This window comes from Cherax quadricarinatus, chromosome 5 (assembly GCF_038502225.1).
Source record: "Cherax quadricarinatus isolate ZL_2023a chromosome 5, ASM3850222v1, whole genome shotgun sequence".
NCBI lineage: Eukaryota > Metazoa > Arthropoda > Malacostraca > Decapoda > Parastacidae > Cherax > Cherax quadricarinatus.
In genome coordinates, this window is record NC_091296.1 from 21612774 (window position 1) to 21639003 (window position 26230).

The following is a 26230-nucleotide window of genomic DNA, read 5'->3' on the forward strand; positions in this document are numbered from 1 at the left end:
GAATTTGTATTGATAAAGCCACTGGATGGCGAAACGTCTACAATAAAGATACCCAGATGTTGCACATGTGTCTCAATTTCATCTTGTCGGTATTGTATACCATTCTTGTACAAATTCAAAGGATACACAGGGACAGGCTGTTAGAGAGGTGAGAAATGCAAATTCAGGGACACAGCTGTAAGTTAAAGACACAGATGAGCCAAAGGGATGTCAGGAAGCATTTCTTCATTCTCAGGATGGTCAGAAAGTGGAATGATCGTGGTGAAAAAGTGGTGGAGGCAGGCTCTATGCATAATTTTAAGGGCAGATACAATAAGGCACACAAGGCTAAGAGGGAGAGAGTGAATCTAAGTGGCAAGTTGGGAGATGGGCCCAGGAACTACTGCAGTCACATATGTATACGTATAGTGGTGTGCACACATGCACATCACTCTCACTGAAAATTTGAAGCTGGTCAAAAGAGGAATGTCAACGAATTGTCAAATTTGCACCTGCGCAAACTTAACTTACCAACACCATACTGCATTTAAGATGCATCAGCACAAAAAGATTAAAGCCATTGAAAAAGAGACATTTTTATTTTTAACACACTGACCATCTCCCATTGAGGAAGGGTGACCTAAAAAGAAAAACAAAAGTTTTTCTTTTTAAATTTAGTAATTTATACAGGAGAAGGGGTTACTAGGCTCTTGCTCCCAGCATTTTAGTTGCCTCTTATGACACACATGGCTTATGGAGGAAGAATTCTTTTCCACTCACTCTTGGAGATAAGAGAAATAAAGAAGAACAAGAATTATTAAGAAAATAGAAAACCCAGATGGGTGTGTGTATATATATGCATGTACATGCAAGTGTAGTGTGACACCAGCAATCCTACCATCATGTAAAATAACTACAGGTTTCTATTTCACACTCACTTTGCATGATGGTAGTATCTCCCTGGGTGGTTGCTGTCTACTAACCTACTACCTAGGAAAAAGAGACATTTTTAAATATATTTAACATGATTGATGCCATTGGGTGGAAATTTTCAAATATGTTTACCATGATTGAAGGGGTATAGGAAATTTTATAATATTTTAGACATAAAACTGGTAAAAGTATGCCTACATACTTCAGTATCACTCTTCCTTTGTCTTCGGACAATACTCTGGTGTTGAATGTTTAGGTCCAGTCAAATGAGGTTTGTAAAAGTTATCAGATGCATTTAAGGAGACTTGCAATAGTCTCTAAAATGTATTGATCATGTGGGACCTGTACACACCAGTAGTGGCATGAACCTTTTTCCTGTAGAGTAATCCAGCACTGAAAAGTTGAATCCGATCAGATGAGATGCTCTCAGGTTATAAATGAAAGTTTGGAGGAAGAATAAAAAAATCAGGCAACCACTGAATTAAAGATATTTGTGGCATTCATCTGTAAGATTCATATGACTTTAAGAATGTTGTGGCCCTTCAACTACACAATTCCATTGGGGGTTCATGTGATCTCAGTGCACTCATATCTCTTCTACCCAACAACATATAAGGTCCCTGCACCTTAGAGCTGTCGTGTCCCTTCAAACTTATCAATACATAGGGGTCATGCAGTCTCAGGTCTGTTATAACCCTTCCACACAGTAATATTTATAGTCAATGCAGTTTCAATATTACAAGGCTCATGTAGTGTCAGGGTCATTGTAACTTTTCCTTTTGGCAATACAATAATGTTCATGCAGTTCCATGGTGCATCATAACTCCTCCTCGAAAAGCATTGATCCTAGCAGTCACGGGTGTCATACCCTTCTCAAAGAACATACAGGGTTCATGCAGTCTTAGGGCAGTCATAACCCTTCCCTCAACATCATACACTCAGTGGCTGCCTTATTAAGTATACCTTTCCAGTGGTAGTTAGGAGCCCTCCCTTTGCTCCCAGAACAGCCTGAATTCTTCATGGCATAGATTCAACAACGTGCTAGTAGCATTCCTTAGAGATCCTAGTTCATGTTGACATGATAGCATCATGCAGTTGTTACAAATTTGTTGGCTGCACATTCATGCTGTGAATCTCTTGTTCCATTACATTCCGAAGGTTTACAACAAATTCTGACCCTACCATCTGCACATTGCATGCAATTCGTTAGACCAAGGGATGTTTTTCCAATCTTCAGCCATCCAGTGAGCCTGTACCCACTGTAGCCTCTGTTGCCTGTTCTTAGCTGAGAGGAGTGGAAACCTCTTGTGTTCTGCTGCTGTTGCCCATCCATTTCAAGTATCAGTGTGTTGTGTGTGTTTAGAGATGCTCTTCTGCATACCACTGTCGTAATGCGTGGTTATTAAAATTACTCTCACCTTCCTGTCAGCTTAAATCAGTCCAGTCATTCTCCTCTAACCTCTTAAAGGCATTTTTGCCCAAAGAACTGCAGCTCACTGGGGTGGCAGTTGTGCATGAAAATCCCAAGAGATCAGCAGTTTTTGAGATACTCAAACCACTCTATCTGGCATCAATAATCATTCCACAGTTAAAGTCACTTAGATCACATTTCTTCCCCATTCTGAATTTTCTGAACACCAGTTGAATCTCTTGACCATGTCTGTATGCTTTTAGGCACTGAGGTGCTGCCATTTGATTGATTAAATATTTGCATTAACGAGCAGGTGTACATTTGTGACCACTGAGTGTATAGGGTCCATGTGACTTCAGGGCACATATAAGTAACTAAATAAATAAGTTTTTATTTATGTTTACATAAATCAAAACTAAGCAATTTTGTAAAGTCACATATTGACTTATTTCTGTGGTTCGACCCCTGGCATGGGGGAAAACATTGGGCATGTTACCTTACACCTACTGCCCATGTTCACCATGCAGTAAGTAGGTACCTGGGTGTTAGTTGACTTGTGGGCTGCATCCTGGGGGTGGTAGTACAGCCTCTCTTCACTTAACAACAGAGCTCTGTTCCTAAGACCATATAAGTAAATGAATTCGTCATAAGTGAGGAGCATACTATGATGGTAGTGGGTTTGTGTCTACCATCTTTGATATTGCTTTAATGTCACCTTTCCACCATTTATAACATTTCTGGTAGATTTTTAAATGTTTATATAGCAGTGTACTCTGTATTTTAATAAAAAGAATAGAGGAAATCAGCTCTAATATACATTATTTAGGTATGCTTACTGGTCAGAGAGCCCGTCATAAGTTCAAGGCATCAGTAAACAAGTACGTCGCTGAGTGAGGAGAGGCTATATACCCTAGGGCTGGGCTTCGAAATGAGCCGAGGTAGGATGACAGCTCTTAACCTTTAAAACTGATTTGTGTGATAAATAAAAAAAAGAAAAAAGAATAAAAACTTTCCTCCCAACAACATGTGGGACTCGTGCACCTTCAGGGCCATCTTAATTCTTCCTCCCAACATGTAGGCGCCATGCACTGGCAGGGCCATCTTAACCCTTTCCCTCAACAGCATACAAGTGTCCATGTAGCTTTAAAACCATTGTATCCTTTCCCTTAACACAGGATCCATGTGACATCAAGGCCAATGTAACCCATTTTCCCTGAGCATCATGTATACCTGGAGTATACCTGGTGAGGGTTTAAGGGGTCAACACTCCCGTGGCCTGGTCTGTGACCAGGCCTCATGGTGGATCAGAGCCTGATCAACCAGGCTGTTGCTGTTAGCCGCACGCAACCCAACATACGAACCACAGCCTGGCTGGTCAGGTACTGACTTTAGGTGCCTATCCAGTGCCTTCTTGAAGATAGCCAGGGGTCTATTGGTAATACCCCTAATGTATGCTAGAAGGCAGTTGAACAGTCTTGGGCCCTTGACACTTATTATCTTGTCTTTTATTGTGCTAGTGGCACCCCTGCTTTTCATTGCTGGGATGTTGCATCGTCTGCAGAGTCTTTTGCTTTCATAGGGAGTGATTTTCGTGTGCAAGTTTGGTACTAATCCCTCTAGGATTTTCCAAGTGTATACAATCATGTATCTCTCCGGCCTGCATTCTAGGGAGTACAGGTTGAGGAACTTCAAGCTTTCCCAGTAATTTAGGTGTTTTATCGCAGTTATGAGTGCCATGAAGGTTCTCTGTACATTTTCTAGGTCAGGAATTTCACCTGCCTGGGGAGGTGCTGTTAGTGTACAGCAATATTCCAGCCTAGATAGAACAAGTGACCTGAAGAGTGTCATCATGGGTTTGGCATCCCTAGCTTTGAAGGTTCTCATTATCCATCCTGTCATTTTTCTAGCAGATGCAATTGATACACTGTTATGGTCTTTGAAGGTGAGATCCTCTGACATGATCACTCCCAGGTCTTTTACATTAGTTTTTTGCTCTATTGTGTGGTTGGAATTTGTTTTATACTCCGATGAAGATTTAATTTCCTCACGTTTTCCATATTGGAGTAATTAAAATTTCTCATCATTGAACTTCATATTGTTTTCTGTGGCCCATTTAAAGATTTGATTGATGTCCGCCTAGAGTCTTGTGGTATCTTCACTGGAGGACACTGTCATGCAAATTCAGGTGTCATCTGCAAAGGAAGACACGGTGCTGTGGCTTACATCCCTGTGTCTTTCAGATATGAGGATGAGGAACAGTATGGGAGCGAGTACTGTGCCTTGTACTCGCTCAGTACTCGGTCAGTGGATCACTTATTTTACGAATCTTGTTGGTGATTTTGGACTAGCTCGTGAAGGGACTACTGGAATATTATTTAATAGAGTAATACATGTTTAGATTGATACAGAAAGTACTATAACTTGCGTGTTGGAGAAACCAGTGACTTCTGGCAGCTCCTACTATGATGAATGGCAGGTGACCTCTGGCACCCTTTCTTACCACCTGAAGTTTTGGGCACTTATAGATCACTGTATTTAGCTTTTCTAGATTTTTTCCACCACCACCACAACAAATGCTATTTTTATCACTATTGTTGACTGGTGAAGATTACTGGAGGAATATTTGCTTTTTGTTGTGTATATTGCGACCGCTGCTAACTACAAGTTTAATGTATTTCCACAAACTGTGTATGTCTCGTATTTCAAAAAGGAAGAAATTTCTAATGTTCGTCACTCCACCACACTAAATACCAGTTTGTTACTTGTTATTAGCTATGGCAGCACTGTGAAAAGGTTTCTGGATGATAGATCTTATGTTGTTGTATACATTCACTGACAGCTTGACACTGTTTATCGTATTTCTACAAAGCTGTACACTTTTTGTATTTCCTCAAGATTTTGCACCTTTTCGTATTTCAATAGGAATATTTAACTCAGTTGTATCACTAGATTATAGGTCAGGTTTAGGAAAATTGTTAATACGAGCTGACTTGCGTGGTTGGGTCCTGGCGACTGCTGGCAACTGTTTACAATATGAACCTATCTCTTTAGGTCTAACACTTCAGCCTTAATTTCACCTAGCATTTATTATGGTATCTTACCTATATACTATGGTACCAATGTGATATACACTATAACACTATGTATGACACTCTATTATCAGGGCGACTGTCTTTCCTCTGACAGAATTTGTTCTATTTTTTGTTGTTTGCACATGGCATGTTAAGCCTATACTTCCCTTCTGGGAGTATGGCTTGGCTGTGGTATTGCACACTAATTCTCCCTTTTTTGACTCGGTGCATACTATTTTTTACTAGATTAGTTCCAAGCGCTGGAGGGGTGTACAGTGGTCCCTCGATAGTCGTCCTTTTCAGAAATTGTCGTGTTATTTTCGTCCAAACATTGGCTTGCAAATGGTCGGTTGACTCGCTAATCGTCATTCATCCTGGACGCGTACTCATGGCTCTGAGCCGCCTCAGCCTCCCTTCACAGCCAGTGTGCCATTCATTGTTTACCAGTGAGCAACAGTCCCCTCACTTGGTCATACGAAATACAGTGGACCCCCGCATAACGCTCACCTCTGAATGCGACCAATTATGTAAGTGTATTTATGTAAGTGAGTTTGTACGTGTATGTTTGGGGGTCTGAAATGGACTAATCTACTTCACAATATTCCTTATGGGAACAAATTCAGTCAGTACTGGCACCTGAACATACTTCTGGAGTGAAAAAATATCGTTAACCGGGGGTCCACTGTATTTCATAATATTCTATTCATTTTAGTGCTTGCAAGTGCTAAATAAGCTACTATGGCTCCAAAGAAAGCTCCTAGTGCCAAGCCTTTGGTAAAGAAGGTGAGAAATACAATTGAATTTAAGAAAAACATCATTGAACAATATGAAAGTGGCGTACATGTGGCCGAACTGGCCAGGATGTATAACAAACCCCATACAACCATATCTTCCATCGTGGCAAAGAGAAAGGAAATCAAGGAAGCGTTGTTGCTTGGAGAAAATTGTGGCCAGATTGTGTCCACAAGAGGGATTTTGAAGGGTTTGTGGCTGACCCTGATGAGCCTATGTCAGTTGTGAAATCTATTGTGGCATTGGGGAGTTCCATGGGGTTAGATGTGAGTTTGGAGGATGTGGAAGAGTTGGTGGAGGACCACAACGAAGAGCTAGCCACTGAGGAGCTGCAAGCTTCAGCAGGAACAGCAACAGATCGCAGCTCAGAATCTTCCTGCAGAGGAGGAGGAAGAGAGATGGAAGAAGGTGCCTTCTTCAGAAATTAAGGAGATTTTTGAAATGTGGGGTAGGATGGAAAGATTTATGGAGAACCATCACATCACTCTGAGAAAGATGTTGCAAGCCATATCAGCAACTTGTACAGTGACAGAGTCTTGGCCCATTTTAGGGAAGTTTTAAAGAGACGTCAGAAACAGAGCTCTCTGGACACTTTTTTTGCGAGACAGGACTCCAGTGACTCTCAAGCTGGTCCTAGTGGCATTAAGAAGCAGAGAAGTATGTAACCCCAGAAAAGGACTTGGTACCTGAGGTGTTGATGGAAGGGGATTCCCCTTCCAAACAGTAACTAATCCAATCTCTCTCCTCCTCCAGTCTTCCATACATTAAGAAGAATTGCTGTTAATGTTTCATTCATCATATCCCATTGTATTGTTTATGTACTATATCTATACATGTATTTCATGTAAAAAAAATTTTTTGTTTAATACATTATTTCTTATGGGGAAAATTGATTCGAAAATCGTCTATTTCGATAATCGTTGCACTTCCAGGAACGGATTAACGACAATAAACGAGGGACCACTGTACTTTATAAGTTCACTGGCACAGCTTAAAGTTCTAGCACACAAGAGAGATCATGATAATCATGAAAAAATACGGAGCGCAGCAGAGCACATGGAGCACGAGCACACACACAGGATCTATGTAACAAAAGGTTGGTTGTTCCCTTTCCACCCAGATATCATAGCACTCCCAGACACAAAGCTCAGAGAGATGACAACAGATGCAGTCGTCGTAGTTGGATATCAGATTATGAGGAAGAGCAGAGGAAATGGAGGAGGTGGAGTAGTGTTGTTACTCAGAAACCAGTGGAGTTTTGAAGAAATGAGATGAAAATTAAATACGTACAGAGGAGGCAAATAACTATATATTAGGCACACAAGGCTAGGGGACCAAAAGTGGTCATAGTGTTTACACGATTATTCGTCGTTCCTGCAGAGCGGGGTTCAATGATAAGGCTTCGGAGGCATTTTACTTTATTTGCAATGTCGTGGGATACACAGGCAGTGTGTTAAGTGCCCATGGCCCGGGAGGGCCATGCCCAGCGAGGGAGAGAGGAGTAGTCCTTGTTGACTGAGTGAAGGCCGCTGAGTGAGTAAGGTAGAGGCTGGTCTGGGCATACTGAAGTGGCATAGGCCTATAGGTGGCAGCACAAGCATGGCGTGAAATATGAACTCAGCTGGCAGACAGCATAGGCTGTCTATGCAGAGAGTACAGGCTGTCTACATTTGCTCGGCCATGCACCACCATGGTCATCCCTGACCATGACTAACTGTAAAAAAAAAAAATCAGTCTCTCTCTCGCAGGAACAGGGCACAGAACACAAAATAAAAACATATACATACATGGACATGGAAAAAAAACTTCCTACAGGGAAGGAAGAAAAAAACGGGTGGGGTGTGCTAAACATTGTGGTCTAAGGCAGTGAGCATTGATGGGCATCACTGCACGCCTTCCTGCGTCTGGACAGATAATGCAACACAGGAGACACTGCTGTGGCTGAGCTGTGATGTAACTGGGTACGGTCTCCTGGAACGGTGAAGCAGTCATTGTAGGAGTCGCTGCAGGGTTTCACTCAACCTGGGGCACAACCTGCTGGTGCCCTCGAGTGAGGCATCGTCAGTACTCAGCAACTGGGCAGGACTTCTTCTGGCAAGCAACTCAAGAGGACATTTTTTTGACTGGTACTGTCACTGCCGGCGAGCGTAGAGTGAGTTGTGGCAGAGACGACTCGGCAAAACATCTGGGAGTCGTAACATCATACTCCATACTACAGTGAGCAGGCTAGCAGTCAAAGTGACATCGTCTTTGTGCAGGAGCTTACTGAAGCTTGTGACACGAGGCTGACAGCACCTGCCAACAGGGCTTAACTGCGGCTTGACGAGTGTCAATCTCTCGACAGTTGGAGTTGCAGCAGAGGTTAGTCTAAGCATCCTCAGACTTGTTTCTCTACATATAACTGCACTCTGACAGTCCCCAGACTTGTTTCTCTACATATAACTGCACTCTGACAGTCTGGAGGTGAAGTGAAACAAATCTCAATGGGAATCATATCGGGTACAATTCTGCAGGCCATCACGAGCGGCGAACATAAAAAGCTTTCTGTATAAGAGGCTCAGATGCTCAGGCTGACTAATATTAGCTGTCAAGCGTGCGGGTCACACCGGGTGACAAGTAACACGAGGTGCTACACAGTGGTCTGGGCTCAAGACCACACAGGACACACAGAAACTGCACACACCCGCACTGCACATGCGGTACAACATGGCTTACTAGCAAATGATGCTTTTCTGTGCAAAAAATCGACACTAAGCTGTACACGAACATGTAAGAACACTGACTGAGAGGAATTAACACACGACATATATCTTCTCAATCTTCTCGACATCACAACATATTGCTCACTGTGAAACTAACACTGTCGATCAGGCATGACATTGTGAGGTGATGTCATGGGGTGACATCGCAAGGTGATGTCAGCAGACGTCTCGAAGTGACGTCCTGGAGTGACATTGTGAGGGATGTCATGGGGTGACATCACGAGGTGACGTCAAACAGACATCGTAACGTGAAGTCGGGCAACATCATGGGTGACGTCGTGAGGTGATGACAGTGGAGTGATGAGGCAGCAGACCACAGCATGTGGCCTGGGACATCTGGCTTGGTAACCCACATGGCTTGTAGATCCACATGACATCGTCCACACCCCACGTGGCTTGCTCCACGTGGCTTTGTGATCTACATGGCATGCTGAGCCACATGGCTTGGTGATCCACATGGTTTCATGATCCACGTGGCTTCGAGTGGCCTCGGGCACTCGGATACACAGCTCTGGCAATGAATTCACATGGAAAACAGCAGAAAACATAGCAGAGGGAGTGAGTACATAGTGGTGGAGTGTGATGATAGGCGGGTGAGGTGTGAGTGAGGCAAGGAACTCGGCCACTTCCTCTCCCACATACCCACTTGGAGAAACACCCAGAAACAACCACACTGGAAGCTGAAATCACCACAAACTCACCTCTGACTTGCTGTAATAGTCATGCTGAGCTGAACAACAACAGCATACTCTGAAGATGTAACTTGAACAGCATGGGATGCTGTGGCGTGGAGTCACTTACAATTCTCAAAGAAATTCAGTAAATTTCGGCCAAATCCTGCTTCTACCTATGTCTGGAAGCTGAAACGTGCAGACACAACATCAGGGTAACTCATTGAGAGATGGATGCTTCTTGTGTGGGGTGATGAAGTGAAGGTGACTTCATTCCTCGTCCTTCCCTCCTCGAGCAACACAACCGCTGCGACCACTGCTGTCACCAATGTTTACCAGATTATTGGTCGTTCCTGCAGAGCAGGGTTCATTGATAAGGATTTGGAGGCTTCTTACTTTATTTGCAATGTCGTGGGGTACACAGGCAGTGTGTCAAGTGCCCATGGCCTGGGAGGGCCATGCCCAGCGAGGGAGAGAGGAGTAGTCCTTGTTGACTGAGTGAAGGCCGTTGAGAGAGTGAGGTAGAGGCAGGTCTGGGCATACTGAAGTGGCATAGGCCTATAGGTGGCAGCACAAGCATGGCACAAAATATGAACTCAGCTGGCAGACAGCATAGGCTGTCTATGCAGACAGTACAGGCTGTCTAGAATAGCAGTGATGTACAGTGCTCCACTAAACAGCAGGAGACCAAAACAGGAGTATAACAAAATAGTGATGGTGAACACTGTAGCAGAGGTGTCTAGAAGAGCTCATATGAGTAATGCACAGCTGCTGCTCATGGGAGACTTCAACCACAAGGAAAGAGACTGAGAGAACCTGGAGCCACATGTACCAGAAACATGGAGAGCTAAGATTCTAGACATGGTAATAGAGAATTTCATGTACCAACACGTCAGGAATACAACCAGAAAGAGAGGGGAAAAAGATGAGCCAGCAAGGGTGGACCTTGTATTCACCTGAGCAATTCTGACATAAGGAATATTGAATATGAGAGGCCCCTTGATGCAAGTGATAGTCCTTAGTTTTGAATACTTTATGGGAGTAAATTTGAAAAGAGAAATAGCACAAGAAGGACAAGAGAAGCCAGACTTCAAAAGTGGAGACTACACAGACATGAGGCAGTTCCTGAATGAGTCTTAGTGGAATGGGAAACTGTAAGGGAAGACAGTGAATGAAATGGAGTATGTAGCTAGACAGTACCAGGAGGCAGAGAAATTCATACCCAGGAGCAGAAGTTATAGAAAGAACAGTGAACCCATAGTTCACTCAGAGGTGCAGAGAGAGAAAAGCTAAAAAGTGCTAGAACATGGACAAAACACACAAGGCCCTCCCCCCATAAAAAATGCAGAAAAACAAGGAAACGAGCAAAAGAGCCAGAAATAAATATGCAAGGGTCATACATACCTGGGGAGATAGAGGCATTCAGGTTTGATCTAAGGAAGGGAAAAGCAGGGCCAATTCTTTGGGTCAAGAGTACCTTACAAGCATCATGAAACCTCACTTAATGAGCCATAGGTAAGAAGAGATGCTTAACAACAATTTGAGGATGTCATTGTATTGAAAGTCTAATACAATCCTTCGCTGCTATGCAGCCACATCTGGAGGAAAACAGTAAATAGTAAAGGACCAGATAATCAAGCAGAAGAGGGAAGGAGGGCTCACAAGAAATGACTAAAAAGTCTATCAGGAGCTCACTAAGAAATTTAAGGAGGTATTCTCAGAAGAAATAGGGACGTTACTAAAGAGCCATAGTGGTGGAGTGCGCACCAGCAATTATTAGACAATACATTGACAGGAGAGCATCTGAGGCAACTGCAGTACTGTGTGAGCTAGACACCTCAAAGGCAATGGGACCAGAAAAAATATATCCATGGGTCTCGAGAGAGGGAGCAGAAGCATTGTGTGAGCCACTAGCCATAATCTTCAACACGTTAATCGACGTGGCAACTGCCGGAGGTCTGGAAGACCGCAAATGTTATTCCGGGACTTAAAAAAGGGGACAGTCAGATAGTATTAGGCTATAAACTGGTGTCACTAACATGTACACGTATATGTAAGGTATGGGAAAGATTATCAGAAAAGTAGTGGAGTGCCTAGAGAGGAGTGGGTTCATAACAACAACCAGCAGAGTTTTAGAGATAATAAATCCTCTCACCAATCTACTCAAGTTCGACAAGGTAGGAAGGAGAAGGATGAGTAAATTGCATATTTTTGAACTGTAAGAAGATTTTTGAGACAGTAATGCACAAGAGACTGGGGCAAAAGCTAAAGAATCAGGCAAGAATAACAGAGAAGGCACTGTAACAAACCAAGAAAGGAAACGAGTAATTATACGAGAAGAGGTGTTGAATGAGCGCCTGACGATTGGGGTTCAGAGAGTCGAGGATAATAATAATAATAATAATAATAATAATAATAATAATAATAATAATAATAATAATATCTTTATTTACTAAAAGTACATGGTATACAGGTCTAGCTGACATCAATGACATACTGTACTACTAGTATATGGAAAGCCCCTTGTTATGCAGAGCATTTCGGGCAAATTAGGTCCTTGTCCCAGGATGCGACCCACACCAGTCTACTAACTCCTAGGTACCCATTATAATGATGGGTGAACATCGACAACCGGTGTATAGAAACACGCCCAATGTTTCTACCCTCGCTGGGAATCGAACGTAGACCTTCGCTGTGTGAAGAGAGAGCTTTAGCGATCAGACCACGGGGCACCGTGGTAGTGGTATTATTTCTTGTATACGTGTAAATGACAGAAGAAATATAGGTATTCCTGTTCACTGATCATACGAAACTAATGAGGAGAATACGACAATGTAAGGACCAAAAACCACTACATGTGAACCTGGACAGGCCGCAGGTCTGTCTGACAAATGGCTACTAGGATTTAATCCCAGCAAATACGTTATGAGGCTTGGGGATGAGCAAAGAAAACCACGAATAAAGTACAGACTTTCGAGACAAAAGTTGCAAATCCTCAGGGTGAGCAGTGTACTGAGACAGACATGAGGCACACAGGCGCGGATATAAGGGGGGGGGGCCCAGGGGGCCCGGGCCCCCCCTTTGGCCCTCTTTGGGCTTTGGCCCAGTGTCGTAGTGGGTTTTCATTTTGGGGCGAGGGGAAGGAGGGGCCAATCCTTTACATGGCGGGGGCATGCCCTCCCGAATTATTTGAGATTTTAAAGCCGATATATATATATATATATATATATATATATATATATATATATATATATATATATATATATATATATATATTTACTTTTCTAGACACAAAACTATGCAGATACTCCTTTTCAAGTGGGGGGGGGGGGCCCACAGCTCTAGTGAGGGAGAGGGGGCGGACCCCCCAGGCTCCCCGTAGTTACGCCACTGCTTTGGGATGCATTTAAATTTGTTTTGCAACTTTGCAAGTTTACAGACCACTAATACCTCTAGCTCCATAACAATACAAAAATGCTTTTTAAGGTTGGATACTTATAATAAACATTTTGGAGCTGTATTGATGCTGAGAATAATGAGATGTGGCAAAAAAAATCGTGGAAATGTCCTAACTTGAAAGAAATTTCGCATAAGACCCAGAGAGGCAGGCAGGCTCTGAGAGAGCGAGGCTCAGCCTCAGCGAGCGTCAAGCAGTGTTGCATGTTGAGAGCACGTGGTAACATCAGACGGCTGATGCGGCATGACCCCCGTGACGGTGAGTCACCGTCCCCCGGTATTTCAAGGCTCCAACACACATACTGACTCACTGCGAGCCGGGCACGAACCAGGACGAGAGGGTAAGGGTTCATGAACCATTCAGTGACCTTACTGCACCAGGTAAAGGGGCCAGGGCAAGATTAATACATTAGGCTATTGTGTTTAAGCCTGTTTTGGAGCCTTGTGGGACAGTGCCAGAGTGGAGTGGGTTGGAGCCTTGGAGCTATGCCTACGGTAGCCTACCGTGAAAGAGTATAATAATAATAATAATAATAATAATTGTTATTTTTATTAGGCTAAGTTTCAACATATTTACCCATATCTGCTTAGGCTGCAGTGTGATTAATCCTTTCAGTGTAATAACCTTTGCATGTTACTTTTAAGGCTACTATTATGGGTAATATTATAAAGTATAATGCTTACTGTCTTAAGCAGGTATATATATATATATATATATATATATATATATATATATATATATATATATATATATATATATATATATATATATATATATATATATATATATATGCAAAACAACCACTCTGAAAGAATAGGGAAATTCCAAGTGCTTTCGTGAGTAGTCACGAAAGCGCTTGGAATTTCTTTATTCTTTCAGAGTGGTTGTTTTGCATATTTTGAAATCGCCTGTTTACTGTGATCTTAATGCATATATATATATATATATATATATATATATATATATATATATATATATATATATATATATATATATATATATATATATATATATATATATATATATATATATATATATATATATTCTACATTTAAGTTAATGTCTAATGTAAAAGTCTCTAGCTATTAAATTCTTACTTTCAATAAAGTTTTAATAAGATACAAAATTCCTCACATTGTAAGGTCAGTGTTTTTTTTTTTCTCAGAAAAATCGGCGCTCTCATTTGGATCCGAAGAGAAACACTGGCACCTAGAGCAGATGGTTATGCCCATTCATTTAGGTCAGTCCGCCAGTAATTAACAAATAAGAATCCCGTTAGTGGAGAAACGGTAATGCTAATGCTCTTTAAACAACCGAAAATTCTGCCGTCGGGCCCCCCCCAAACTTTGTTCCTAGATCCGCGCCTGGCACTAAACTACAGACCTGTATCACTAACGTGTATAGTATGCAAGGTCATGGAGAAGATCATCAGGAGGAGAGTGGTGGAGCACCTGGAAAGAAACAAGTGTATAATTGACAACCAGCACGGTTTCAGGGAAGGAAAATCCTGTGTCACAAACCTACTAGAGTTTTCTGACAAGGTGACAGAAGTAAGACAAGAGAGAGGGGTGGATCGACTGCATTTTTTTGGACTGCAAGAAGGCCTTCGACACAGTTCCTCACACGAGGTTACTGCAAAAGCTAGAGGATCAAGCACACATAACAGGAAAGGCACTGCAATGGATCAGAGAATACCTGACAGGGAGGCAACAACGAGTCATGGTACGTGACGAGGTGTCAGAGTGGGCGCCTGTGACAAGCGGGGTTCCACAGGGGTCAGTCCTAGGACCTGTGCTGTTCTTGGTATATGTGAATGACATAACGGAAGGGATAGACTCAGAAGTGTCCTTGTTTGCAGATGATGTGAAGTTAATGAGAAAAATCAAATCGGATGAGGATCAGGCAGGACTACAAAGTGACCTGGACAGGCTACAAGCCTGGTCCAGCACATGGCTCCTTGAGTTTAACCCTGCCAAGTGCAAAGTCATGAAGATTGGGGAAGGGCAAAGAAGACCGCAGACACAATATAGTTTAGATGGCCAAACACTGCAAACCTCACTCAAGGAAAAAGATCTGGGGTGAGTATAACACCGAGCATATCTCCTGAGGCGCACATCAATCAGATAACTGCTGCAGCATACGGGCGCCTGGCAAACCTACGGATAGCGTTCCGATACCTCATTAAGGATTCGTTCAAGACTCTGTATACCATTTACGTCAGGCCCATACTGGAGTATGCAGCACCAGTTTGGAATCCACACCTAGTCAAGCACGTCAAGAAATTAGAGAAAGTGCAAAGGTTTGCAACAAGACTAGTGTTGTGATAGAAACACAGGCCTTATCTCTAGGCTTTATTGAACATAGAATCTTCATAGTACTTCTGCAACAACAAAATATAATGACTAGTACATCTAATAATGGCTTCTACAGGGATGGTGATGTCTTGCATATGTCAAGAGAAAAGTTATAACTACAGGCCACATATTTAAACTCACCATGTAATCTGCATTGGTGATAAATGGATAAAGTAGGAGAGAATCACACACCATATGTTGGTGCCCATGACGCACGCCAAACTGTTGTTGTTGTTAAGGGCCCCTAGAGGTGGTGCAGTATTATCCTGCTGCTGCTTCCCACAGGACCAGTATCACTACAATCTCCCCCTTCTAAAATATCAGAGACAGTAATCTCCCAAACTGTTAGGTGGGCGACGTACATGTCCCGACCTTCGTAGCCCTTGAGCCTCTTCACCAGGTTCGATATTTTCCAGCGGGGTTTGATTAACTGCTGGAGCAGAATCCTCTATTTCCATAGGGGTAGTCTCAAGGGGCTTTCCAGGAGAAAACGAAGCATCTTTCACATCTATTGGTGTATCTTGAGATTCCACACTAATAGGGATTTCAACTGGGGCTAAATGTCTTGTAGATACTGTAGTCTCTTCACCATTTTGGTAGCGAATGTGGGCGTAATGTGGATTAGCTTGCAGGAGCTCTACCTCTTCCACTAAAGGATCCGTCTTGTTCATCCTACGGTGACTCTTCAGGAGAACGGGTCCAGGATGACATAACCAAGTGGGCACGGAGGCTCCCGTAGAGGAACGACGTGAATAGTTGAGGAGTCTTTCATGAGGGGTTGCATTAGTAGCTGTGCACAGCAGTGATCTAATAGAGTGAAGAGCATCAGGTAGGACAGTTTGCCAGTGTTGAACAGGTAGATTGCGCGACTTTAATGTCATTGTAACTGCCTTCCATATAGTACCATTGAACCGCTCCACTTGACCATTGCCTTGAGGGTTGTAGCTTGTTGTTCTGCTGCAGGCAATACCTTTGCTAGCCAAAAACTCCTGAAGTTCGTTACTCATGAACGAGGATCCCCTGTCTGAATGGATATAAGCTGGCATACCAAAAATAGAGAACAACTGTGAAAGACAACTAATAACAGTTGAAGCAGCCATATTTGCACAGGGGAATACAAAGGGAAACCTTGAATATTCATCTACTATGTTAAGGAAATACCTATTCTGATTTGTGCTTGGTAGAGGTCCTTTGAAATCTATATTCAATCTTTCGAAAGGCTGGGTGGATTTTATGAGATGAGTCTTCTCTGGCTGATGAAAGTTTGGCTTGCACTCTGCACATACTCTGCATGCTCTGATCACTTGTCGCACATCTTCCACTGAGTAGGGCGTGTAACTCCTGGGTGACACAAAGCCTTGTGGAGAGCTGAGAGTGATTGCAAATCATGACATGCTGCTCCACAGTGGGACCTAGAGAATGCATCAGGTGAGATGTTCTCTTGACCCGGTCGGTACAGAATATCAAAGTCATAACACGATAGTTCCATCCTCCAGCGTAATATCTTGTCATTCTTTATCCTACTTTTGTGCCTCTTGTCGAACATATACATCACGGACCGTTGGTCAGTCCTTATGGTGAAATGTCTACCAGTTAAATAATGCCTCCAGTGGCGAACTGCTTCTATGATGGCCTGGGCTTCCTTTTCTACAGCAGCATAACATTTCTCTGATCCTTGAAAAGTTCTCGAAAAGAAGGCTACTGGTCGTCCTGCCTGAGATAAGACTGCAGCAATGGCAATGTCAGATGCATCCGTTTCCACTTCGAATGGTAGGGACTCATCAATGGCTTGAACTACTGAGTTTTCAATGTCCTGTTTGAGAGTATGGAAAGCGGCTTCTGCTTCCTTTGTCACAGGAAATGTGGTAGCACTCAATGGGCGGACTTTACTTGAATAGTTGTAGATCCATTGTGAGTAATAAGCAAAGAGACCAAGAGTTCTTCGGAGTGACTTTTTGTCTTGAGGCATTGGAAGTTCCCGTAGAGGTCGTAGTCGTTCAGGGTCTGGGAATATTGAACCTCCTTCCACTACATAACCAAGGATGCTAAGCCTTTTAGTTGAAAAAGTGCACTTTTCCTCATTGTAACTGATATTTTTCTTCTTGGCGGCTTCCAAAAACTTATCAAGGTTTGCATCATGTTCCTCCTGGGTCTTGCCACAAATGGTAACATTATCTAAATACGCGTAAGTTCCCATGAGTTGCTCTTCCTGAATGAGTGAATCCATAATTCGTTGGAAGCAGGCTACCCCATTGGTGACTCCAAAAGGGACTCTGGTAAACTGATACAGGCCATCACTAGCCTGAAACGCTGTGTATGGTTTATCTTCATTCCTTATAGGGACTTGATGATAGGCACTCTGCAGATCAATTGTGCTAAACACGTAGTACTGAGCAATTTTGTTCACTGTATCGTCAATTCGAGGTAGAGGGTACCCATCAAGAAGTGTAAATTTGTTGATTGTCTCAGAGTAATCGATAGCCAGTCTCCGTTTCCTATAACCATCTTTAACAACAACAACCTGTGCACGCCAAGGGGAATCACTCGGTTCTATAATACCCTCCTTCAGCAGCCTCTGAGTTTCTTTCTCAATGAACATCCGATCCTCATAAGAATAGCGGCGTGACTTAGCTGATATAGGATGGCAATCCGCGGTAAGATTTGCAAACAGCTTTGGTGGGTCTACCCTTAAAGTGCTAAGTCCACAGACAACAAGAGGAGGCAGTTCACCTCCATATGTTAAGGTGACACTACCATGCAGCTTCTGAAAGTCCTGACCAAGGATAACATCAGAGCACAGTTGTGGCAGAATAGCTAAATGTACATCTTGATAATCCTTTCCATTAACTCTGAGATTTACCTTACAAAACCCTAAGGTCTGAATAGAGAGAGATGTTGATGCCATGGAAACGGTACCTGATGAGTGATGTAGAGTCAAGGAGAGCCGTTTAACTAAGTCAAGGTTGATGAAACTCTCTGAGCTGCCACTATCAATAAGACCATCTACTTCTGTTCCTTTGATGAATACTTTCACAACTGCCTTTGACAGTGAATTTGGAGTAGCCGCAGAAGTCACTGTTGCTAGAGTCGCATGATCACTGGAATGTGTGGAGGCACTAGCTCTTGTTGATGCATTAGCACGACATACTTTAGCAAAGTGACCTTTCTTGTGGCATTTATGGCACATTGCTTCACGAGCAGGACACTTTGGACGTGGATGTCTTGAAAAACCACAAAAGAAACACACCGTACCTGCTGCTGCTGTCACTGAGGCAGGTTCCCCAGTAACTTCATTGCAAGAGTCTTGGTCAGGAATTGCAGCACTTACCACTCGAGAAGGCTGAGTGGTACTGTATACTTCAGAATTCTTCTGGGCTGAATCTAGAGCTCTTGCCTGGTCAAAGGCAGCGGCTAAGTCGAGAGTTTTATTCTCCAATAAACGCTGCCTTATTATTGGTGATTGCAGGCCACTGATAAAAGCATCCCTGATGGACTCTTCACAATACTGAGCAGCTGTCACTGCTTGGAAGTGACAGTCCTTACCTAAAATTTTCAGTGCTTGAAAGTATTCCTCTAAGGACTCATCAATCTGCTGGCGGCGAGTTGCAAGGCGATAGCGTGCAAAGATTTCATTTGTAGGTTTAATATACTGAGACTTGAGGGTTTTGATAGCATCTTCGTAGGTATTACACTCAGAAATAGCCTCATATATCTTAGGTGACACAAAATTGATGAGCAGACTTAGTTTATCTAGATCTTCTTTAGGAAGGGCTCCCAAGAAGTTTTCGAAAGTCTTAAACCAGTGCTTCCATTCCTGAGCAGCCGTTGATAAGCTGGGGTCACAGTCTAGCCTCTCAGGTTTCAGTAAACGCTCCATGTTGTGATGTAGTCTAGCTCAGGATCACCACCAGGTAGCCCAGGATTCTATGTTCAATAAATTGTTGTGATAGAAACACAGGCCTTATCTCTAGGCTTTATTGAACATAGAATCTTCATAGTACTTCTGCAACAACAAAATATAATGACTAGTACATCTAATAATGGCTTCTACAGGGATGGTGATGTCTTGCATATGTCAAGAGAAAAGTTATAACTACAGGCCACATATTTAAACTCACCATGTAATCTGCATTGGTGATAAATGGATAAAGTAGGAGAGAATCACACACCATATGTTGGTGCCCATGACGCACGCCAAACTGTTGTTGTTGTTAAGGGCCCCTAGAGGTGGTGCAGTATTATCCTGCTGCTGCTCCCCACAGGACCAGTATCACTACAACTAGTCCCAGAGCTACGGGGATTGTCCTACGAAGAAAGGTTGAGGGAAATCGGCCAGACGACACTGGAGGACAGGAGGGTCAGGGGAGACATGATAACGACATATAAAATACTGTGCGGAGTAGACAAGGTGGACAAAGACGGGATGTTCCAGAGGAGGGACACAGACACAAGAGGTCACAATTGGAAGTTGAAGACCCAGATGAATCAAAGGGATGTTAGGAAGTATTTCTTCAGTCATAGAGTAGTCAGGCCGTGGAATAGCCTAGAAAGTGACGTAGTGGAGGCGGGAACCATACATAGTTTTAAGGCGAGGTATGATAAAGCTCATGGGGCAGGGAGAGAGAGGACCTAGTAGCAATCAGCGAAGAGGCGGGGCCAGGAGCTATGACTTGACCCCTGCAACCACAAATAGGTGAGTACACCAGGCCTAGTGTCTAATCGACATGTGCCTAGGACAAAATGGTAACTAACATTGCCTAAGGCTCACATCAACCCAAAACTGCCGCAGCAAGCGCTAGTCTGGCAAATCTAACACTAGCTTTAAGGAACCTAAGTAATAAGTCATTCACTGTATATGCCAGGTACATTGGCCTATACAACACTAGCGTGGGACCCACACCTGATCAAGCATTTCAAGAAAATGGAGAGGTTTGCAACGAAACTACTCTTTGAGCTGAGGAATATGAGCTATGATGGGAGACTAACGAAGCAAATCCTGATTACAGAAGACAAAAGGACTAGGGATGATATGAAAATGACATTCAAAATACTAAGAGGTATTGATGGGGTGGACAGCAACAGATTTATTCGATTCGGAAAAGTGGAACATGAGGACACCATTGGAAATTGAAAACATTGACGAATCACAGGGATATTAAGAAATATTTCTTCAGATTTAGAGTTATCATAAAGTAGAACTACATGGATAGTGGAGGGGTAAAGGCAGGATCCATATATAGTAATAAGAGGTACGATAGGGCTCTCGAAGCCAGGAGAAAGTGAACCCAGTAGCGGCCAGTGAATGGGTGTTACCAGGAACTGAGAATGAACTCCTACAATCACATGTAAGTGAGCACATATTGTGTCCTTGCAGCTTCAGGACTGTCGTAACCCCTTCCAAACAACATAAAGGATTTGATGAAACAGACACATGTGCAACACTCTGGTATCATTATTTTTGAAACGGTGCCCCGTGCCCCCTGGCCTGGTAGCAAAAGCTCTCGCTTGACAAGGTGAGGGGTCCGGGTTCGATTCTCGGCGAAGGGGTGGAAACATTGGACGTGCTTCCTTACACTGATTGTCTAATGTTCACCCATCAGTAAAATGGGTACCTGGGTGTTAGTCGACTGGTGTGGGTCGCATCCTGGGACAAAGCTGACCTAATTTGCCCGAAATGCTTCTCATAACAAGGGGCTTTCTATATATAGTAGTATGACATTGATGTGAGCTAGGCCTGTATACCTTGTACATGTACTGTAGTAAATAAAATTATTATTATTATTATTATTATTATTATTATTATTATTATTATTATTATTATTATTATTATTATTATTATTATTATTATTATTAAACATTTAGCCAACACAAGGCTTATTCCTCTAAGAAAAAGGAGGAGTAGATGTAAAATAGAAAGACAGGCGCTCCCTTTACAGGCGACGGAAAAGAATAACAGAGGGGCTAAAAGAGGTCAATATATCTGAAATGCGTAGGGAGACACTGGTCAGAGAAATAGCAAGCATCGAACTTAAGCTAAAGGAATCTTATAGGAGTCAGGAATCGCGGGAAGAACTAAAAAGACATAAATGAAATAGAAAGAAACCCAAAGTATTTCTTCTCCTGTGCCAAAATCACCCCTCAAGGAAGGTTCCTTGATGTTGGTGAGGGGCTCTTGATTTAGGGAATTGGATCTGTGCTCCAGTTCCCCGAATTAAAGGCTTGAATGCCTTCCACATCCCCCCCCAGGCGCTGTATAATCCTCCGGGTTTAGCGCTTTTCCCTTGATTATAATAATAATAATAATATGCCAAAATCAAAGTCGAGAACAACGTCCAGTATTGGGCCCCTACTTAAACAAGATGGGTCCTACACAGATGACAGCAAGGAAATGAGTGAGCTACTCAAGTCCCAATATGACTCAGTTTTTAGCAAGCCACTAACCAGACTGAGAGTCGAAGATCAAAATGAATATTTTATGAGAGAGCCACAGAATTTGGTTAACACAAGCCTTTCTGATGTTATCCTGACGCCAAATGACTTCGAACAGGCGATAAATGACATGCCCATGCACTCTGCCCCAGGGCCAGACTCATGGAACTCCGTGTTCATCAAGAACTGCAAGAAGCCCCTATCACGAGCCTTTTCCATCCTATGGAGAGGGAGCATGGACACGGGGGTCGTCCCACAGTTACTAAAAACAACAGACATAGCCCCACTCCACAAAGGGGGCAGTAAAGCAACAGCAAAGAACTACAGACCGATAGCACTAACATCCCATATCATAAAAATCTTTGAAAGGGTCCTAAGAAGCAAGATCACCGCCCATCTAGAAACCCATCAGTTACACAACCCAGGGCAACATGGGTTTAGAACAGGTTGCTCCTGTCTGTCTCAACTATTGGATCACTACGACAAGGTCCTAGATGCACTAGAAGACAAAAAGAATGCAGATGTAATATATACAGACTTTGCAAAAGCCTTCGACAAGTGTGACCATGGCGTAATAGCGCACAAAATGCGTGCTAATGGAATAACATGAAAAGTCGGTCGATGTATCTATAATTTCCTCACTAACAGAACACAGAGAGTAGTCGTCAACAGAGTAAAGTCTGAGGCAGCTACGGTGAAAAGCTCTGTTCCACAAGGCACAGTACTCGCTCCCATCTTGTTCCTCATCCTCATATCCGACATAGACAAGGATGTCAGCCACAGCACCGTGTCTTCCTTTGCAGATGACACCCGAATCTGCATGACAGTGTCTTCCATTGCAGACACTGCAAGGCTCCAGGCGGACATCAACTAAATCTTTCAGTGGGCTGCAGAAAACAATATGAAGTTCAACGATGAGAAATTTCAATTACTCAAATATGGTAAACACGAGGAAATTAAATCTTCAACAGAGCACAAAACAAATTCTGGCCACAAAATAGAGCGAAACACCAACGTCAAAGACCTGGGAGTGATCATGTCGGAGGATCTCACCTTCAAGGACCATAACATTGTATCAATCGCATCTGCTAGAAAAATGACAGGATGGATAATGAGAACCTTCAAAACTAGGGAGGCCAAGCCCATGATGACACTCTTCAGGTCACTTGTTCTATCTAGGCTGGAATATTGCTGCACACTAACAGCACCTTTCAAGGCAGGTGAAATTGCTGACCTAGAAAATGTACAGAGAACCTTCATGGCGTGCATAACGGAGATAAAACACCTCAATTACTGGGAGCGGTTGAGGTTCCTGAACCTGTATTCCATGGAATGCAGGCGGGAGAGATACATGATTATATACACCTGGAAAAACCTAGAGGGACTAGTACCGAACTTGCACACGAAAATCACTCACTACGAAAGCAAAAGACTTGGCAGACGATGCAACATCCCCCCAATGAAAAGCAGGGGTGTCACTAGCACGTTAAGAGACCATACAGTAAGTGTCAGGGGCCCGAGACTGTTCAAATGCCTCCCAGCATACATAAGGGGGATTACCAACAGACCCCTGGCAGTCTTCAAGCTGGCACTGGACAAGCACCTAAAGTCGGTTCCTGACCAGCCGGGCTGTGGCTCGTACGTTGGTTTGCGTGCAGCCAGCAGTAACAGCCTGGTTGATCAGGCTCTGATCCACCAGGAGGCCTGGTCACAGACCGGGCCGCGGGGGCGTTGACCCCCGGAACTCTCTCCAGATACATAAGGTTGTGTAGGAGACTAAGAGATGGCAGAGAGAGATGGCCAGATACACAAGCTTCTTCAGTCTGATACAGAGGTGACTAATATTTAGAGACAGCTCAGAAACTAAAGTGATGCACATGTATCTTATTCATAAAGTTTTTCGGTGTTATATACCTTTATTATTATGAACTATATGAGGTTTAAGCATTTTCAGGGCCATCTTAACCCCATCTCTGAAAACCACTGAGGATGCATGAGACTGGAAGGCTGCTGTAACCTTTCTCAGGATCTCAGGAAACAGGACAAACAACAAACTTTATTTCTTTGTGCAATATACAAGATGTAGTTACATGTAATAAAATATTGTTAAGCACAAAAGAAGACACCAGCATCCTGTTCATTTCGGGCAGACTAATCTTAATTCTTACAGACTACTTGAGACTGGACATAGGTTGTTGAGTGGTACAATTTTAAGTATACGTTATTACAAAAAAGAGGTAGAAAAAATAGTACAGTTTTAAGTATGCATTAATACTTTAAAATGATTTAGTAATCTTAAGGTAACTGGGATTTCTTAAGTAGTTTCAAACTGGCTCCATGGTTTCAGTCTAGGGAACAATTATAAGAGACGGTGAAGAAACAGGAAGTAGTTTGATGACTTGGTTTTATTTGGTACAGCATAGTGTTAGTGTAGTTAAGCTAGGGAGATGAGGTGATTTTGAACTATAACTCTAAAATGATTGACAGACTGGGGACCTTTCGTTGGTTCGGGCAATGAATTTCAAATCTTTGGGCCTTTGATGTGTGTGCATTTTTGCACAGGGTGAAGCAGACACGGGGAGTGTCGGAGAGTTTCTTGTCTTGAGTTGTACCTGTGTTTCCTGACGCGAGGGTCATATGATGACCCGCAACTAGTGCTTTTGGTAATCTCCCCTCAAGGAAGGTTCCTTGATGTTGGTGAGGGGCTCTTGATTTAGGGAATTGGATCTGTGCCCCAGTTCCCTAATTAAACCTGAATGCCTTCCACATCCCCCCCCAGGCGCTGTATAATCCTCCGGGTTTAGCGCTTCCTCCTTGATTATAGTAGTTTTGGTAATCTGACCGAGGCATTTCCCTGGCTTACCGGTCCACCCCTTTAAAAATTATATATATATAATGGCTCTGGTGGTTAACGCTCTAGCTTCACACGGCGAGGGTCTGGGTTCGATTCCCAGCCAGAGTAGAAACATTGGACGTGTTTCTTTCCACCTGTTGTCTATGTTCCCCATCAGTAAAATGGATACCTGGGTGTTAGTCGACTGGTGTGGGTCGCATCCTGGGACACAGACCTAATTTGCCCGACATGCGGAGCATAACAAGCGGCTTTCTATATAGTAGTATGTCATTGTTGTCAGCTAGGACTGTATACCTTGTACATGTACTTGTAGTAAATAAAGATATTATTATATTATCCTTTCCCCCAACATTATATATGTAGTTGTTACCTCCTCAGGACCGTCGTTGCCCATCAACTCAACAACAACATTTGAACGTCGGGACGAGTTCCTCCAGGAAAAGGTCTTAATCATCATCTTGATCTTGTTCGTTACTGCTGATATTACTCCTCGGTAGTGAGGTTCTGCATGTGGTGTCATGGGTTGCTTCTCGCACATGTTGCATGTGAATCACCTTTGACAACTACATACACATACTGCACTGAGAATTTTTCTCTTTCTGGGAGGTGTCTTGATGGTGTTCAGGGACTCTTGACCAAAGAAATTGGATCTGTTCTACCCTTCCCTGAATCAAACCTGAATGCCGTACATTTACATATGGGTTTAGCGCTCTCATGAATATGTTAATAGTAATTTCTAGGCCTCTAATCCCCTCAAGGAAGGTTCCTTGATGTTGGTGAGGGGCTCTTGATTTAGGGAATTGGATCTGTGCTCCAGTTCCCCGAATTAAGCCTGAATGCCTTCCACATCCCCCCCCCCAGGCGCTGTATAATCTTCCGGGTTTAGCGCTTCCCCCTTGATTATAATAATAATAGGCCTCTAATCCCTTAAGGTGTTTTGTCGCTGGTGAAGGGCTCTTGATCCAATGAATTGGGCTTATCCTCCCCCGCTGATTCATATTAATTGCTTATCAGTCCCAGCGCTGTGACTCCAACAAGTTTAGTGCTTCCCCATTATATAAATATTACAAAATACAGTATAACCCCTGTGGGTTTAGTGTATTGTTTTATATAATAAATTTACACTCATGGGAAGTGGCAAACCTATATGGGTCATACACTGCCCGAAGGATGGGAGGTAATCAGATTCGATACTTGAAAGAGAGGGTTGCTCCGATTCCTTGGATCAAAAATGTGGAAAATAAGTAGTCAGTGTTTGGTAGGGATGTTCTAGGTTATATCATTATAACATATCTTCTTTTTGTCAATAATATCTTAAGAAGGGGAAAAATGAAGGGCTCTTGATCCAAAGATTTACAGCAGCCCTCCCATTCCTTGGATAATACCTAATTAAATTCAAGTCCCCAATTGTTATAGATTTATCACTTTCACATGAATTTACTAATAATACTAATAATGAACTAAATAAAAAGAATTAAGTACAGCCATTCGTGTATACCTGGAGGGTGTTTCAGGGG

The 26230-nt window shown here is 43.0% G+C and overlaps 2 protein-coding genes and 1 long non-coding RNA gene across 5 annotated transcripts in view; 2 read left to right on the forward strand and 1 right to left on the reverse strand.

The window, feature by feature from the left end:
• The window catches only part of LOC128684802 (uncharacterized), a 62116-nt gene extending 54655 nt beyond the window's left edge, over positions 1 to 7461 (forward strand). The window contains exon 8 of the mRNA XM_070101143.1: positions 7119 to 7461. Within this exon, the coding sequence (XP_069957244.1) occupies positions 7119 to 7120 (2 nt within the window). The 3' untranslated portion in view covers positions 7121 to 7461. The remainder of the gene's footprint in view (positions 1 to 7118) is intronic.
• Positions 7462 to 7591: 130 nt separating this feature from the next.
• LOC128684804 (uncharacterized) lies at positions 7592 to 25210 on the reverse strand. The gene is made up of 2 exons (XR_008406422.2): positions 25084 to 25210; positions 7592 to 7900 (listed from the first exon to the last, which is right to left on the reverse strand). It is a non-coding gene; the product is annotated as an uncharacterized lncRNA (long non-coding RNA).
• shtd (anaphase promoting complex subunit 1) overlaps positions 25105 to 26230 on the forward strand; it is a 148066-nt gene continuing 146940 nt past the window's right edge. For 2 of the 3 annotated variants that reach the window (XM_070101086.1, XM_070101096.1), the window contains exon 1: positions 25105 to 25156. The gene's annotated coding sequence lies outside the window, so the exon portion shown is untranslated. The other variant, XM_070101090.1, reaches the window with a different exon arrangement.